Source organism: Corvus kubaryi, unplaced genomic scaffold (assembly GCF_017639235.1).
Source record: "Corvus kubaryi isolate FWS band 111438036 unplaced genomic scaffold, C.kubaryi_AGA036_p1.0 37284, whole genome shotgun sequence".
Classification (NCBI taxonomy): domain Eukaryota; kingdom Metazoa; phylum Chordata; class Aves; order Passeriformes; family Corvidae; genus Corvus; species Corvus kubaryi.
The window spans coordinates 5814352-5831513 of NW_024581088.1; the positions used below are offsets into that span (position 1 = coordinate 5814352).

A 17162-nucleotide genomic window follows, 5' to 3' on the forward strand; every position below is an offset into this window, starting at 1 on the left:
CGGAGCTGAGGGGCGGGACCGGAGCTGAGGAGGGGGAACCGGGGCTGAGGGGCGGAACCGGAGCTGAGGGGCGGGACCGGAGCTGAGGAGCGGGGTCAGAGGTAGAGCCCGATCCCGGTGCAGGTCCCGATCCCTGTCACGGTCCCTGTCCCCGTCCTGCCCGGCCGGGATGAGCTGCCGCAGAGGGTGTCAGGGATCAGGTTCTGTCCCACGGTCACCTCCGGACAAAGCTACGATTGTCCTGCCGTAAAGGCGCCTCCACGAGTCAGGAGGACTGGTGAATTTACTCAGGTGGCGAGTGATTTCTCCTTTCGTTTTTCCTTTCCTTTTCCCTTTCCTTTTCCCTTTCCCTTTCCCTTTCCTTTTCCCTTCTCTCTCCTCTCCTCTCCTCTCTCCTCCGTATTTATTACTTAGGGGTTTTAATATATTTATTGCCTACTTTTACTTATTTCTCATTTACTGACTTGCTTGTTTACATATTTATTTATTTTGTCAATCAATCACAGAATCATTTAGGTTGTAAAAGACCTACGAGGTCACCGAGTCCAACCTGTGACCCAATGCCACTCTTATCACCCAGACCAGGGCACTGAGTGCCACATCCACTCTTCCCTTAAACACGTCCAGGGACAGTGATTCCACCTCCCTGCACAGCCTGTTCTGATGTTTATCGCCTTTTCTGTGGGGGAATTCCTCCTGATGTCCAACCTAAACCTCCCCTGGCACACCTTATTATTATTGCTTACTTAATTCTGGTTATTTATTTGTTGCCTGCTTACTTACTTCTATTTATTTTCAGAGTCACTCTTTGAAGTGTGAGGGTAAAAAGTTACTGGAAATGGCAAAAAGGTGCGCCAGGTGCCTTCTTGGGGATAGGAAGGAGGATGAGCTGTTGAAGTATCAAGACACAAGAGAGGAATTTCAGTGAACTACAGACACCCCAGTGTTTATTAACTCCAGACCAGTGGCACAGGCACAACGCTGCAGGCACGGGATCTCTCCCCACACTCTAAGCCTGTTCCTTGAGCCTCTTGAGCAGCTCCCGCAGCTGCTCGATCTGGGCGGACACGCTGCTCTTGGCGGTGCCGCCCGCGGCCGTGTACTGCTCCACGCTGCTCACCACGCTGAACACCTGCGCCACGTCGCTGCCAAACAGGGGGCTGGGGGCACAGGGAGGGCTGTCGGGGGGCTCTGGGCTGCTGCAGAGGGTTTTGGGGCACTTTGGGGAGCTGAAGTAACAGAGATACAAACCTGATGTTCTGCAGGTCCTCCAGGCTGAGGTGGTTGATGGTGATGCCTTTGGTCTCAGCCAGCTGGACGGCTTTGCCAGAGGCCACGTGGGCTTGTCTGAAGGGCATCTGCAGTGGGAAGGGGACAGAGCAGAGGGGACTCAGCTCAGTTCCTCCTCTGCATCCAAAGAAATCCCAGCTCCAGGTCTCCCTCTGGCACTTACTCCCTTCCGAACCAGGTAAAGAGCCAGGTCAGTAGCCAACATCTCCGGGCTCAGCGCCCTCTCCATGTTCTCCTTGTTGATCTGCAGGAGGAGGATCCCAGGGACATGTTACCATCAGCTCCTCCTTGGGGCATGTTAGTGCTCAGAGTGAGGGGAATTCATCTGGAGCTCTAAAAGGATGCTCTGAGCAGCTGACAGAGGGGACCAAAATGAGCAATGTGGGTGAGGCACTGAAGTGATTTTATTTGGGAACAGTCTGGAGCTCTGCTCCCTGAGTTACTCACAGAATGTGCACCACAATCATGTTCAATACTGAGAGGATGAAGAAAAAGCCTTACCTGGAGGGTGGAAATCACTCCAGTGGCAACCTGGAGCACAGCATTCAGGGTGTCTACGACATCAAAGACGGCCTCCTTGTCCTCCTGTGTTGGAACAGCGATGGAAATGGCTCTGAGTCAAGCTGGTACAGCACAAAAACCCACCAGGCTCAGCAGCCCAGCTCTCCTGACTCTTGCAGCCAGCAGGAGAGATGGTGTGGAAAGGAACAAAGGCTTTACCTGCAGGTCCTTGTTGTAGGTGCTTGGGAGTCCTTTGAGGACCATGAGCATTGCAGCCAGCTGCAGAGGGAAACAGGAGAGGCAGGGAGTGAGGAACAGAGCAAAGCACAGCCCCAGCACAGGCTCAGAGCACACAGCTCTTTACAAAAAAAAAAAAAAAAAAAAGGGAAAAAAAAAGGGGGATTCCCCACCCCCAAAATGGGCAATTTTCCCCCCCTCTTCCTCCTTTTTGGGGCTCACCCGTCCGAACACTCGGCCAGCTTTGCTGCGGATCAGCTCCAGACTGTCAGGATTCTTCTTCTGAGGCATCAGGCTGCTGCCAGTGCTGGATGGGAGATGAGTGGAGTGCACTGGTGAGCAAAACTCCCATCCATACACACAAACCATCACTGACCCAGCCCTCCAAAAGCGACACGTAGGTCCCCCTTCATCATAGTCCTGTTTCAGGTGTAGGAAATCAGTGAACTGCTGAGTTTCTCTTTGATTTTGCAACTTGTCTGGAGCTGCCACACAGTCCCACCCCTCAAAGAGAGAGCTAAAAGGAGGCTCTTCCTCCAAGCCCCTCCAGGGTGGTACCAGCAGGCCAGACTAAGCATTGATGTGACTTCACAGAGGGAGGGCTGTGGTTGTGCCACCCTGCAGACAAGGAGTCTGTTGGGATTGCAATCCCAGCCAGGCAAGGAAGGGCTTTGGCAGCATTCCCAGCACAGCAGGAAGTTCTCTCTGCCAGCAGTTGCTGGACAGGAGTTGCTGATGAATGCAAATGTGGTTAAGTTACCAGAATGACAAATAAATGAGCATTTCTGAGGAATATTCACCCTGAGGATGAATAGGCACCTGAGGGTGCCTTTGTGCAAAGCTCTTGATGCTGGGTCAGCCTCATGCACAGAGAGACCCCAACCACTGCCTCACCCTCCCAGGGTGGGAGAGCTGAGGAGGAGAGGCTGAGGGAGGAGCTCTGCCCAGGGTTGAGACCTACCTGTAGGCATCAGAGAGGGTCAGGAAGCCAAACTCGCTGGTGCTGTAGATGATGAGATCCTCGGCCATCTTGCTGAGGTGGATCATCAGCAGGGTGGCAACTGAGAGGAATTCCACTGCACGGAAGGCAGGAAATGAGGAGGGGGAAAAGGTGCTTGGAAAACTCAGAGAGCCCTGACTGGGCCTTTGCTCCTAGTGCTGGATTTCAGCCCCTTGTTAAGTTAACTGGAAAGGTGTCAGGAGCTGCTTCCCACAGTGCTGGGAAGATTTGCCTGTGCTTACCCACAAAGTCCCTCTCGCTGACGGCATCCATGCTGTTCAGGCTGATGGAAGCAAATTCCAGCTCTGCAAGGAAGGGGATGGACACAGGAGGTCACACTGGCCCTGACAGGAGCCTGAATGCACCAGGCTGCCGCAGCGCAAGTGACTTTTTATATTCATTACCCTCCACCCCCTTGTTAAAGTGCTGTAACACATCCAAAATAACATCAGGACAATGTGCTGATGCGTCCCAGAGGCCCAGATATTTTGAGTATTCCTGTTCCTCAACACCAGGATAACATTTACCACTGCAGAGCAGCTCTCTGTCGATTCCCAGGGGGTTCCCAGCCAGAGCTCCACTGCCAGGGAAGAAAGAACCAGAAGTCACCCATGATATCCAAACTGCCATCCAACCAAAGCTGAGCTCTAGTGGTGACACCTCTCTGAAGATTTCCCTCCCCCAGTTCACTTTGGTGTCACAGTGTGCTCTGAGGCTCATCAAATTCTGAACTCTGGAGTAAACCAGAATTTCTCTTCAAGGAGGAAGGTTTGCTTGATGGAAGCCTTGTAATCCTTGATTTCCAAGGGATAGAACAATATATTTATGGTGAGAACCTTTGGACAGGGAAGCTGGGCTGCAGTGTCTATGGAATAGAAACCCCAGTGTTTCAGGGGATGGACAGATCTGCCTCTTGGCCTTATCTCAGAGCAAAATGAGGACTGAGGATCACAATAAAAAATAAATTTTACCTTCCCAAAGGCAAGACATTGATCCTCCTCTTCACCTCTCCCAGGCGCTCGGAATCCCGGGTCAGAGCAACAGCATGGCTGTGGAAGGACAGGAGAGATGAAACTGGGAGATGAAGCTGGACAATATCGCACCTCAGGAGGTGAGAATGGCCAAAGGATGGAGAACGGGGAGTTGCCCAATCCATGCTTAGATTCCCAGCTGGTCAGAGCCACACAGGGAATTCCTGTTCCAGTTTGTGAGGTTCCCTCTGGTTTGTCACCACCCCTGGCTGTCCCCTCAGCAGAGCAGGGCCCCGAGGGTGGAAAGGGTGGGAGGTGCTCACCTGAGCAAGAACTGGCTCCATCGGATGGGCTGAGCTTTCTGCAGGTGGGTGTAGCCAGGCAGGATCACATCGATTTCTCTGGGAGGGAAAGGAGGGAGAGGTGAGCAGCAGGGACAGGAGGGCAGAGACAGGTCTGTAACTCCCTGCACAGGAGACCCTGCTGCTGCACTGTCAAAGGACAAGCCTAAAAATTTCCTGCTCCCAAAAAGGCCAAAGTTATGGAAAACAGGGACTGTGGAAAAGGACTCACGTGGCAGCGCGTTTCACCAGCGTCTCAGTGAGCCGCAGGAGGTGCGTGGAGATGATGGAGAGGGAATTCTTCATGAACAGCTTCAGGTCAGTCACAACCTGTGGGAGATTGGCCACAGCCAGGCCAAGCACAATTGGACAGATTTAGTGACCAAATAATGCTCAGCAGAACTCCCTGGCACTGTTATCCCCTCCTAGTTCTGGGTGATGGGAAGGGAAATCCTCCTCATATGGAATGCATCCCTGGTCACTGATTTGTGAAAGCTGCTGTTGCTTTCCACAGACAAAACCAAAATCCATTTTTTTCAGTGGACTTCTCAGGTATTGTCAAGTTTGAAGCAGAAAATTCCCAACCAACAAAAGTTGATCATCCTGAGGAGGACTGATCCTGAATGATGTGTGGCTCCCAGCCAGCAGAATCAGTGGTTCTGGAGCTTTTCAGAGATGTCAGTGGAATTTTGTGGCCTTTTACCACCAGGAAGCAGCCCTGCACATCCCACTCCCCTGGATGGATGAGCCACTGCAGCATCATTAGTTTAAAGCCATCATTAATTTAAAGGGAATACAGGCTAGAGTGTGCCAGGGCATGAGAAGGATTGCATAAAAATATTCAATTAAAGAACTGAGGAGGAGGAATACAGAGGGAAAAAAAAGGTTCTGTCTGTACCTGATCATTCCTGCTTCTGCCAGTGTGCAACTTCCCAGCTACGTCTCCAATCAGCTCCTGAGGACAAGAGCAGGATTGCTGTCAGGATCTCTGTGCTCTAAGCAGGACAATCCACATGAGCAGATCTCCCTGCCTGGGAGGGACTCAGCTCCAGGATCCAGGGAGTAGCCATGGGATGTGTTCTGGGGAGGGCAGGTTTGGGTTCTGGGCTTGTACAGCGCCACAAAAAGGGGCTTGGGGACCCTTGGCTGTGCCCCAGGGGGTTCAGTGCCACGAGCTCTAAAGGAATTTCACAGAGGGACAGAGGCACAAGCCCTCAGTGTCAGGCAGAGGATCAGGACCAAGAGGTTAGAGGAGCCAAACCTTTAGTCTGCGCTCGTTGGCAGTGTGGATATCCTCATCAGTTCGTTTCAGCACAAACACTCCTTTGGACCATTCCTCAGAGATCTGCAAACACCAGAAGAACCAGTCAGCCACGATGGTGATTAAATCCAAGGAGGCTGCTCTCAGGTCAGGAGAGAATCATTCACCTGACAGTTTGAAAAGGAAAGAAATACCTTTTCCAGGCCACTCAGGATCTTCTCCAGCTCAGTTTTAGACAGGATCCCAGACTTCTCCAAGGCTTTGGCATAAGCCATGCTCCCCTGGATGTCGACTTCAGACAGTCTCTGGTCATAACTAATGGAAGCATTGAGCATCTCCATGATTGGATCTGTGCTTCCACTGAATCTTCCACCCCAAAGTTTATTCCCCTGAGAGAGAAAACAGTGAATTAAAGTGGCCTAATAACTTCAGATAAATCCTATGCAGGATATAACATCCAGTGATGCATTTATGGGGGCCAGCACAGAAACAAAAGTGGGGTTTTCCCACCCAAACCAGGATTCCTGTGGTGACCTCACCCCCTGGAATGTGTCACCCATTTCAGTGGGTGACCAAAGGCTTGTGCAGGGCTCCAGCTGTGCCCCACAGCAGGGCGTGTGTCATGTGGGAGCTTCTCCAGCAGTGACTCAGAGCCTGGGTGGCCTCTCCTGAGCTGTGTCACCTGCTCAGGAGCTTTTTGCTTGCCCAGGTAAGACAACCCCTGAAGTTTTAATTCTGCCAGACTTACACTGAAACCCAAGATTTCAAAAGCAACTCTCCAGTGCTACCAGGCACAGAAAGGAATTGGAGGACTCCTGAAGGAAGGGACAAAATAGAGCAGCACTGCAGAGTGGATAATAATTACTAATCTACTTTTTAAACACCCCAACAAGTTTCTTCTCATGCTGGTCACTATAACTACCATGGACAGCAAGAGCTGGCAGGACAGCTGGAAGCTGATCTGTGCCAGGGCTTTACCAGTCAGACAAAACACTGTTGAGTAACCTTAAAGATGTTTTCCCTGGTGACTGTCTCCATGTCCCTGAGCCTGAAAGGACAACAGGAGAGTGCCTGCAGAGATAAGGGTGCAGCCATGTGTGGAAGGCAGCTTTGTTAGAAAGCTGAAGGAAGGCAGAGAGAGGAATCAGAATCTAAAAAGAAGTGTTAGAGCTCCTCAGCACTCATTTGGTGCCCCCAGGAGCAAAATTAATGCTAAATTAAAGGCTATTCCAGAGGCTCAGCACTTGAGTGGGGAACAGGAATATCCAGGTACAACTTCAGTACTTAAAGCTTTCCATCAAAGCAAGAAGTGTGTCAGCAAAAACACTGCAAATACACATTTACAATCGGGAAATCAAAGCTGCAAGATTAATTTTAGGATGCTCCAGGACTGTTTGGAGCAGTGGCTTCCAGCCTGGAAGTGATGGGCACTGCCTGGAACGTGGAGCACCGACTTGGAAAGCAGAAAGTGAGACTCGCCAGGATGCCTGGTCACGTCTCGGCAGGGAAGGAAACTGAAAACGCAGCTTTTGTGCCGAGCAGTGTTTACACAAGCTGCTGGGAGGTGCCTGTGCCTGAGCCCGAGTCCCAGGCACGGGGCATCGGCCTTTCCCAGGGAGCCAGAGGCAAGAACGCAGAGGCTCCGAGACAGCTCCGCTCGGCTGAGCACCCCCGGACACCCCCCGGGGAAGCAAAGTCCGCGCTCACCTCGGCTGCTGCCATCGCGGCCGCTGCCGGCTCCGTGTGCGCAGCGGGGCCACCGGCGGGGCAGCTCTAGTCCCGGTCCCGATCCCGGTCACAGTCCCGGTCCCGATCCCAATTCCAGCTCCGGTCTCGATCCCCGCTCCACTCCCGGTGCCGGTCCCAGCGCCGGTTCCGATCCCAGCTGTGTTCCGATCCTGATCCCAGCTCCAATCCCTATCCCAGCTCCGGTCCCGATTCCAGCTCCAAACCCGGTCCCAATTCCAGCTCCAATCGCTGTCCCGATCTCAGCTCCAATCCCTATCCCAGCTCCGCTGCCGATCCGAGCTCCAGTCCCGGTCCTGATTCCAGCTCCGATCCCGGCCCGCTCCCGGCGCACCCCGGCCGCGCTCCCGCAGCTCGTCCCGCCCGCCGGGGCGGGGAGTGCCCGGCCCGGCCCCGCTCCCGGTCCTGCTGTGCAGTGGCACGGCTTGTCCCTGCGCTTTACAGGACGCTCAGGAGTGGCATCCCCGTTTTCTTGTCCCCTTCGGGGTTTTCTGCCCTTTAACCAGCCCCGTTGTCATAATTCAGGCGGGAAGAAGCCTAATCCAGGTCCTTGGGATTGCACGGCTGTGCATGGGGATGCTCCAGGACGCTGCCAGTGACATCCAGCTGCCTCTGGCTGCCCCGCAAGGTCCTTTTGCAGCTGGATTTCCAGGGTAGTGCCTTCAGTATCCATCCGGAGCAAGGCTCAGACTCTGTAGGTAGCCAACAATTAATTCACCGCTTCTCAAACATTTCCAATTATGATTATTTCTTTTTCAGGCTTTCAGGTTTGAGGATGCACAGAGCATCACGCTGTCTACCCCGAGAAAACCTCTTTGAACCGTTTTGTTGCCAGATTCCTTCCTCTTCTGAAGTCCCTCACTTTTAATGCTTTTTTTTTCACGTTCATCCTTTATGGATGTCCATACTCCAGGCTTTGACAGGAGGTTTCTGAGGGTTTGGAAGAATGGTGAGCACTAGATTTACATCCAGAGAGACCCAGCTGATAACCAGCCTGAGTGAATTCCTGGCTCAGGTGCCTTCCTGTGGCCTGTAATGAGCTGGGGTTTGAGACCAAAACCTAAATCCCAACGAGTCAGAGAAGGGTGATGGTGAAAGTCTGGAGACACCATGGACCACACTCTGAAAAGTCTGTGGAGCTCCAGACACCTCCACGGGCCCCTCTAATCTCAATTATTTCACAATTCTAAGAAAAGGGGTGGATGGGTGGAAAGTACCAGTGATTGTAAACTACTTATTTAAGTAAGAGACTAAAATGTGGTAATCTGCTACTTCCCTTTTCCTTTCATTTTGGCCACGTGTCACCCAGCACTAGCCGTGAGGGACAATGCCAGACATTTGCTGCTGGGAGCAAGAAAAAATCTGTTCAGCTGAGGCTCTGAAGGGAGAGGAAGATACAAATAGGAAAAATAAGGGGAGTGGCACAGATCAGGAAAGTTTATGGGAGAAAAAACAACTGTGAGGTGGAGATGAGGAAATTTCTGTTCTTCTGACTCTGCAGGTGTTGACTGTTGGTGTTACCTGTGGCTTTCCTGTTCCTTTAGCCTGGCAGCTGAGTGTGCGTAAGTGATTTCCTGGCTACAGGTGACCAGTCTGGAGAGCGAGACATGAACCAAAACAGGAACACAGCAGGAAGGAAAGGAGCAAACACAAAGGAGGTTTGTGGAAAGGTAACTGAAATGTGCTGTTTAAATGCCAGGAAAATGGATTTGGTTTAGGGCCAGAATAAGGAGAGACTGAGAGCAGTGAGAAGTGTTGAAAAAAGGGAATTTTGCTGTTGCTGATCCTTCTTCCACATGTTAAAAGCACAAATGCTCCAGAGGTGCAAGAACTCTGTGTCTCCTGGGGTACTTTGGCTGGAGATTTAGCTGCTGGCAGTGTGTCCTGTCTGTGCTGCAGCCCTTGCCCTAAACTTGGTGAGGCAACACCTTTGTTACCTCTACTCCCTGTGTGTGTGTTCCAGACCTGCAGCTCTGAGTCAACAACGTGCTGCTGCCTCAGCACGGGGAGAAGGGGCTGAGCAAAACTCCAGCTTCACAAGGCTGGGCTGGAAAAGGAGCTTTGCTGAGTGAAAAGGGACAATCCCAGTCTGCCAGCCTCCCCTCCAAGAGACACATACCCAGAAGGAAGGAAGAGCCCACATTCTGAGCTCAGCCCAACCGTGCCCCAAAGAATCAAGACACAAGAGAGGAATTTCAGTGAACTACAGACACCCCAGTGTTTATTAACTCCAGACCAGTGGCACAGGCACAACGCTGCAGGCACGGGATCTCTCCCCACACTCTAAGCCTGTTCCTTGAGCCTCTTGAGCAGCTCCCGCAGCTGCTCGATCTGGGCGGACACGCTGCTCTTGGCGGTGCCGCCCGCGGCCGTGTACTGCTCCACGCTGCTCACCACGCTGAACACCTGCGCCACGTCGCTGCCAAACAGGGGGCTGGGGGCACAGGGAGGGCTGTCAGGGGGCTCTGGGCTGTTCCACATGCCCAGTGTCTGTGGAGAGGCTGAGGGAGTGAGGACAGGGCATCCTCCTGCCCTTCTGCTGACAGTCCAAGGGGACTCCAAGGAACTTCAGAGCCAAACCCCTCTGGGGGCTTCCTGCTTAGGGCAGGAGGGTCTCCCAGCCCCTCCCAATAACTCTTGCCCATGCCCTGATGGAGTGGAATGGAGCTGATATTGTCCCCCTCCAGTGTTTTCAGCCCCAGGAGGAGCAGCCCTTGATACTCAGGACAGGAGGATTTTGAGGCACTTTTGGGAAGGCTGCTCAGGGAGGCTGCTCCCTGCCTGTGCAGGGAAGTGAAATAACAGAGATCCAAACCTGATGCTCTTCAGGTCCTCCAGGCTGAGATTGTTGATGGTGATGCCTTTGGTCTCGGCGAGGTGGACGGCCTTGCCAGCAGCGATGTGGGCTTGTCTGAAGGGCATCTGCCGGGGGAAGCAGAGGTGGCAGTCAGTGACCAGGCAGCTGGGCTGCTTTTCCATTAGAAAAATGGATGTGCTGCCTTTTTTGGCTGGCCTGTTTTCCCTTTAGGGCAATGCAAGCTGAATCTGGGGTTGCTTGGGTGGATTTAGGAATAAATTATGATCAAGTAATTTGGGGGTAAATTACTATGAAGTCCCTTGAGATGCATGTAAAGGATGTGTTTTCAGCTTTCATGGTTGTTGACTGCTCATCACCCTGGGACAGAACAGAGGGGCCTCATCCCAGCTCCTCACTGAGCAGCTCCTCTGTATCCAAAGAAATCCCAGCTCCAGCTCTCCCTCTGGTACTTACTCCTTTATGAACCAAGTAGAGAGCCAGGTCAGATGACAGGATCTCAGGGCTCAGTGCCTTCTCCATGTTCTCCTTGTTGATCTGCAGAAAGGACGAACAGAGGGAGATGTTATCTATAATCAGCTCTTCCTTGGAGCACTTCAGCTCTAAGAGGGACCAAAATGAGCAGTGTGGGTGAGGTACTGAAGAGTTTTCACTTTAGAACCAGCCTGGAGCTCTGTCCCCCGTGTTACTCACAGAATGTGCTCCATGTTCCATAGTGAATCCTTACCTGGAGGGTGGAAATCACTCCAGTGGCAACCTGGAGCACAGCATTCAGGGTGTCTACGACATCAAAGACGGCCTCCTTGTCCTCCTGTGTTGGAACAGCGATGGAAATGGCTCTGAGCCAGCCTGGTGCAGCACAAGAGGCTCAGCAGCCCAGGCAGCAGAGCAGGGATGTGATCCCAGAGGCTCCTGCCATGGCATTCAGGGTGTCTCCTGCAGCATGCCCTGCCTCAGCCCCTTTCCCAGCACCCAGCCAGGGGCTGCGCAGAGAAATGGAGTGGTGGGACAGCTCAAGAGTAGGAGACAGCTGTGTCTGCTCAGAGAGATGGTGTGGAAAGGAACAAAGGCTTTACCTGCAGGTCCTTGTTGTAGGTGCTTGGGAGTCCTTTGAGGACCATGAGAATTGCAGCCAGCTGCAGAGGGGAACAGGAGAGGCAGGGAGTGAGGAACAGAGCAAAGCACAGCCTCAGGGCAGGTCCAGAACCCACACTGGGCACAGCTCTTTAGGAAAGAAAAGGCAAGAAAAAGGAGGATTCTCCAGCCCCAATATGAGCAATTTTCCCTCCCTCTTCCTCCTTTTTGGGGCTCACCCGTCCGAACACTCGGCCGGCTTTGCTGCGGATCAGCTCCAGACTGTCAGGATTCTTCTTCTGAGGCATCACACTACTGCCAGAGCTGAAGGGAAAGTGTGTGGAGTGCAATGGTGAGCAAGACCCTCTGGCTGAAATCCCTGATCCAGCCCTCCAAAATAAACCTCTAAATCCCCTTTCCTTGTACTCCTGTTTAGGGTGTAGGAAATCTATGAATGAAGTGTGCCAAGATTCTCGTGTTTCCCACAGCAAAGCCTTTGCTTTTGCAACTTGTCTAAAGCTCCCACAGAGTCCCACCCCTCAAAGACAGAGTTAAAAGGAGGCTCTCCCTCCAAGCCCCTCCAGGGTGGTATCAGCAGGCCAGACTAAGCATTGATGTGACTTCATGGAGGGAGGGCTGTGGTTGTGCCACCCTGCAGACAAGGAGTCTGTTGGGATTGCAATCCCAGCCAGGCAAGGAAGGGCTTTGGCAGCATTCCCAGCACAGCAGGAAGTTCTCTCTGCCAGCAGTTGCTGGACACAGACCTGGTTGACTTATGGGAATCAGGAATAAGTGAGCATTTCTGAGGAATATTCACCCTGAGGGTGCCTTTGTGCCAAGGTCTTGATGCTGGGTCAGCCTCATGCACAGAGAGACCCCAACCACTGCCTCACCCTCCCAGGGCGGGAGAGCTGAGGAGAATCCCCCAGCAGAGACCAAAAACCTACCAGTAGGTATCAGAGAGGGTCAGGAAGCCAAACTCGCTGGTGCTGTAGATGATGAGATCCTCGGCCATCTTGCTGAGGTGGATCATCAGCAGGGTGGCAACTGAGAGGAATTCCACTGCACGGAAGGCAGGAAATGAGGAGGGGGAAAAGGTGCTTGGAAAACTCAGAGAGCCCTGACTGGGCCTTTGCTCCTAGTGCTGGATTTCAGCCCCTTGTTAAGTTAACTGGAAAGGTGTCAGGAGCTGCTTCCCACAGTGCTGGGAAGATTTGCCTGTGCTTACCCACAAAGTCCCTCTCGCTGACGGCATCCATGCTGTTCAGGCTGATGGAAGCAAATTCCAGCTCTGCAAGGAAGGGGATGGACACAGGAGGTCACACTGGCCCTGACAGGAGCCTGAATGCACCAGGCTGCCCCAGAGGAGGTGACTGTGAGCCCTTGAGCAGTCCCAGGAACACAAACATGTTTAGTGGGGTTTTTCTTATGAACCCAGACAGCCAGAGTGCAGCAGGTGTGGCTCTTCCTCCTCCCACCTCACAGGCACTGCCTGTCTCTCTGCAGCAAAAATCCTGGAAAATTAAAGGCTCTGGCTCCAGGATGGGGTATTATGGTGCCATTCCCTCCCTCCCAGGTGTGACAGGTACTCCCATGCCCCTCAGTCCCAGGATAACATTTACCACTGCGCAGCATCTCTCTATCGATTTCCACAGGGTTTCCAGCCAGAGCTCCACTGCCAGGGAAGAAAGAAACAGAAATCATGCAATAAGCCTTTCCTGTCCATCCAAAGCTGAGCTCTGGGAAGCAGGGAAGGCACCCCTGAAGACTTTGCAGAGCAAAGCAAGGCCCAGTGATCACCAAAAGGGTAGATCTTACCTTCCCAAAGGCAAGACATTGATCCTCTTCTTTATCTCTCCCAGGCGCTCAGAATCCCGGGTCAGAGCAACAGCATGGCTGGGGAAGGACAACAGGGAGAAAGCCATGAAATTAGGGAATGTCTCTTTTTTTTTTTTCCAATCCCTGTGCTGCCATGCCTGGAGCCTGGGATCTACCCTTAAACATGAGGTTGGAGTGGAAGGGACACAGGGAATTCCTGTTCCAGTTTGTGAGGTTCCCTCTGGTTTGTCACCACCCCTGGCTGTCCCCTCAGCAGAGCAGGGCCCCGAGGGTGGAGAGGGTGGGAGGTGCTCACCTGAGCAAGAACTGGCTCCATCGGATGGGCTGAGCTTTCTGCAGGTGGGTGTAGCCAGGCAGGATCACATCGATTTCTCTGGGAGGGAAGGGAGGGAGAGGTGAGCAGCAGGGACAGGAGGGCAGAGACAGGAACACACCAGGGCTCCTGGCAGGGTCACAAACTGAGCGTTTTCAGCCTATGAGATGCTGAAGGAAGGGTCGACCTCTTCTTCTCCCTGTCATCTTTCAAGCCAAGCACACTGGGTTTAGCTATTCCAGTGTGGTGAATCTGCCCTGGGCTGCCTGGAAAATTGCCTGGAGCAGCAATCCCTCTGTGGCAGGCAAGGATTCCCCAGTCCACCACAGGTTTGGAGTGCCAGGAGCAGAGCTAAACAGGGAGGTAACACAGCTGAGCTTTTTCTCAGCCAGAAAAACCTGAAACGTGTTCCCCACTCCTTCAGATGGGTTTGGTGCCTTCTAAAACCTTGTGTGGACCTCCCACCTCAACTCCTTTGCCAGGGATGAAGGAAGGTTTCTCTGAGGGATGAGGAGAGTTTCTGTGAAGTGAATTCTGGAGAAAAAGGGGCTGTTGTGCTCCCTGGGCTACCCCAAACTGCCTGGCTGTAACTCCCTGCACAGGAGACCTTGCTGCTGCCCAGTGGGGTCAGACAAAGGACAAACCCAGGAGTCTCCTGCCCCAAAAAGGCCAAAGTTATGGAAAACAGGGACTGTGGAAAAGGACTCACATGGCAGCGCGTTCCACCAGCGTCTTAATGAGCTGCAGGAGGTGCGTGGAGATGATGGAGAGGGAATTCTTCATGAACAGCTTCAGGTCAGTCACAACCTGTGGGAGATTGGCCACAGCCAGGCCACACAGAATGTGACAAATGCAGTGACTGCAAGGTAAACCCCTCCTTGTCCTGTGTGATGGGAAGGGAAATCATCTTCTCATCATTTGGTTGTATTTATGTGGCAATGCCACCATTTCTTGCCCTCCAGGAAGAGTTCCAGAGGCCACTCTGGTCTGAGGTCTCCTGGAGTGAAGTGGGGGAGGAATACAGAGGGAAAAAAAAAGGTTCTGTCTGTACCTGATCATTCCTGCTTCTGCCAGTGTGCAACTTCCCAGCTACATCTCCAATCAGCTCCTGAGGACAAGAGCAGGATTGCTGTCAGGATCTCTGTGCTCTAAGCAGGACAATCCACATGAGCAGATCTCCCTGCCTGGGAGGGACTCAGCTCCAGGATCCAGGGAGTAACCATGGGATGTGTTCTGGGGAGGGCAGGTTTGGGTTCTGGGCTTGTACAGTGCCACAAAAAGGGGCTTGGGGACCCTTGGCTGTGCCCCAGGGGGTTCAGTGCCACGAGCTCTAAAGGAATTTCACAGAGGGACAGAGGCACAAGCCCTCAGTGTCAGGCAGAGGATCAGGACCAAAAGGTTAGAGGAGCCAAACCTTTAGTCTGCGCTCGTTGGCAGTGTGGATATCCTCATCAGTCTGGATCACACCAAAGACTCCTTTGGACCATTCCTCAGAGATCTGCAAACACCAGAAACACCAGTCAGCCACCACAGCTACCCTGCTGTGTGGGGGCTGTGAGTGTCCCCAGCAAATCCCAGCTCCTGCCATTCCCACACGTGTTAAGTCTCTGGCATTCAGGCTGCTTGTGTATCCTGGTATTCCATACTGTTGCTGGGATTCATCTCTCTATCCATGATAATCCTGCAGTGTTATGGAGGATTTAAGCATTGCAAGGAAAAAATGTCAGTGATTTCTTCAGCATCATCCACAAAGGTTTTCCTATAAAACATTGCACAGACCCACTGTTGTCCAGGGTGGGTGAGCAACAACAATGGATATTTTATAAAAGCCCTTCTCTGCTGACTCTTCTTCCCCCCCTACACCTGCTATGCATTGTCTCCCACCAAGCTGGGCAGCAAAATTCCACGTGCCAGCAGGAAAAGGATGTTCTTACTTCCCACTGAAATGATTCCTAGTGACTGCTCAGTCTGAAGAGGATGGGACACAAGGACATTTAAAGATGCTTTTTAAAACAGCAAGATGCTGTCAGGTAAGGAAAGATTCATTCCAGCACACACGGGAGATTGTGAAGGGAAGAAATACCTTTTCCAGGCCACTCAGGATCTTCTCCAGCTCAGTTTTAGACAGGATTCCAGCCTTCTCCAAGGCTTTGGCATAAGCCATGCTCCCCTGGATGTCGACTTCAGACAGTCTCTGATCAACAGTAATGGAAGCGCTGAGCATCTCCATGATGGGATCTGTGCTCCCCACAAACCTTCCTGCCATCATTTTGTCCCCCTGCAAGTAAAGAAGGTAAGAGACACAGATTTATGGATATATCCCCTAAAAATCAGTTTGTGTCCATCTCCATCCTTATCAAACTAAAACTGAGGACAACCTCAGGAATGGTTTTACTCAGTCTATACCAGCAAAACCCTGGACTTTAGGGCATGTCACTGTCACTAGAATTTAGCCCTTGAGGTTACAGGTCTGGCTTGGGGATCCTCCAAGATATCTGACTCCTGCAGGACTCTCTGAAAATGAATATCAGGGCACGTGGTGCATGATCAGCATGGAACTCTCTTTTAGGGCAGTTGCTGATCTCTGACCCTTTGATGGACTCCTGACAAAAAAAAAAAAAAAAAAAAGGTAAAGGAGTCAGGGATATAGTGAGAGCTGGTTGAAATATTAAATAATCCCACTCTTTTAGGGAGACTAGAAGAAAACGTTCCTCTGACAAAGAGCTGGGGGCCAGCACAAGCCACATGCTCTAAACCACTCCTGCGACTATAAAGTGTCTGCAGTTACCGTTTGAAGCAGCTCCAGATTCCATGTTCTCGCAAGCTTTGGTGTAAAATTAGGATAAAACCGGCAAAGGCGCAGGTTGCAGAAAGAGAGGCCTGGGTGCCTTTTCGTGTTACAAATGTTCCCGTGAGATGAAAAGGAAAGAGAAAACCCCAAAACACCCCCAGAAGGGTTCGACAAGTACGCGGCGCCGGGCGGCCGGCGGAGCTACCATGGACAGCGGGCAGGGACCGGGACATCAGCAGCCCTTTTCCCAAAGGATTGGCGGAGGGAAGAGCAGGAGGGAGCCTGCGGAGGCAGGATGCAGGCTCGGGGTGCGGGAGCTCTGCGTTTGAAGCGGGTTTGTCCGCAGGAGATGCCGCGGGGAGGGGGGGAAATAGGGGAAAACCCCAAAGTTTTGCAGCTCCTCGCTGGGCACCCCGTGATGGGCAGAGGGGACAGGGAATGAATGGTGCTGCTGGGATGGGGAAGGGGTGTCCAGGTACGTTTTTGCTGCCAGGATCCGAGGTGGGACGGTTGATTATTGCAGCAAAGTTGTTCGCTATCCCCTTCTCCATTTAAAACCCGGGAAAACCAATCCCAGAATCATTAAAGTTGGAAAAGACCTCCAAGATCAGCGAGTCCAACACTGCCAGGAGCACCCCTAACCCACATCCCTAAGGACCACACGGACACCTTTCCTGAACCTTCCAGGGATGCTGATCCCACCACGTCCCTGCACAACCCGTTCCAAACGGAGCAGAGCAGGACCCGGAGCAGCACCCCACCCGCAAAGCCAAGCTCCCCCTCACCTCGGCTGCCATTTCGGACGACGTTTTGCTCGTTTGTGCAGCGATCCTGGCACCTGGTGCAACCTGCGGGACAGCGCGGAGATGCTCAGCTGCCCCGGTGCCCGCTCCCTGCCCCATTCCCTGGGCGCTCCCGGTGCCCGGTGCGCTCCCAGTTCCCCGGGCGCCGCTCCCGATGCGCTCCCACTGCGCTCCCGATTC

At 52.7% G+C, this 17162-nt stretch overlaps 2 protein-coding genes and 1 long non-coding RNA gene across 5 annotated transcripts in view; 1 reads left to right on the forward strand and 2 right to left on the reverse strand.

Annotated features, from left to right (window-relative positions):
• Nucleotides 1–919: 919 nt before the first annotated feature.
• LOC121663625 (argininosuccinate lyase) lies at nt 920–7396 on the reverse strand. The gene is made up of 16 exons (XM_042026083.1): nt 7309–7396; nt 5796–5990; nt 5602–5685; nt 5239–5295; nt 4573–4670; nt 4323–4400; nt 4000–4077; nt 3556–3608; nt 3271–3333; nt 2990–3104; nt 2251–2335; nt 2011–2070; nt 1792–1875; nt 1454–1534; nt 1252–1358; nt 920–1160 (listed from the first exon to the last, which is right to left on the reverse strand). Exons 1-16 carry the CDS (start codon nt 7321–7323, stop codon nt 1010–1012), a joined length of 1404 nt encoding a protein of 467 aa, XP_041882017.1. The 5' UTR covers nt 7324–7396; the 3' UTR covers nt 920–1009.
• On the forward strand, nt 1358–14415 carry LOC121663630. Of its 3 annotated transcripts, XR_006015692.1 has the most exons (7): nt 1358–1468; nt 4044–4139; nt 4474–4658; nt 4881–8041; nt 8849–9017; nt 13871–14183; nt 14351–14415. It is a non-coding gene; the product is annotated as an uncharacterized LOC121663630 (long non-coding RNA). The 3 variants fall into 3 exon arrangements; XR_006015694.1 differs by lacking the exon at nt 4881–8041; XR_006015693.1 differs by lacking the exons at nt 13871–14183; nt 14351–14415 and adding an exon at nt 12892–13080.
• Nucleotides 9541–17162, reverse strand: part of LOC121663626 (argininosuccinate lyase) — a 7828-nt gene continuing 206 nt past the window's right edge. Inside the window, exons 2-17 of the mRNA XM_042026084.1 lie at nt 16965–17027; nt 15472–15666; nt 14803–14886; nt 14440–14496; nt 14098–14195; nt 13371–13448; nt 13055–13132; nt 12859–12911; nt 12465–12527; nt 12184–12298; nt 11476–11560; nt 11239–11298; nt 10890–10973; nt 10619–10699; nt 10163–10269; nt 9541–9781 (exon numbers count right to left, since the gene is read on the reverse strand). Of these exons, the coding sequence (XP_041882018.1) occupies nt 9631–9781; nt 10163–10269; nt 10619–10699; nt 10890–10973; nt 11239–11298; nt 11476–11560; nt 12184–12298; nt 12465–12527; nt 12859–12911; nt 13055–13132; nt 13371–13448; nt 14098–14195; nt 14440–14496; nt 14803–14886; nt 15472–15666; nt 16965–16976 (1401 nt within the window). The 5' untranslated portion in view covers nt 16977–17027 and the 3' untranslated portion in view covers nt 9541–9630. The remainder of the gene's footprint in view (nt 9782–10162; nt 10270–10618; nt 10700–10889; nt 10974–11238; nt 11299–11475; nt 11561–12183; nt 12299–12464; nt 12528–12858; nt 12912–13054; nt 13133–13370; nt 13449–14097; nt 14196–14439; nt 14497–14802; nt 14887–15471; nt 15667–16964; nt 17028–17162) is intronic.

Coding starts and splice junctions, on each gene's coding strand:
- LOC121663625 (XM_042026083.1), bottom strand. Junction 4,078..4,322: donor TGGAGCCAGTTCTTGCTCAG/GTGAGCACCTCC, acceptor GTCCTTCCACAG/CCATGCTGTTGCTCTGACCC. Junction 1,359..1,453: donor TTTACCTGGTTCGGAAGGGA/GTAAGTGCCAGA, acceptor TTCCCACTGCAG/ATGCCCTTCAGACAAGCCCA.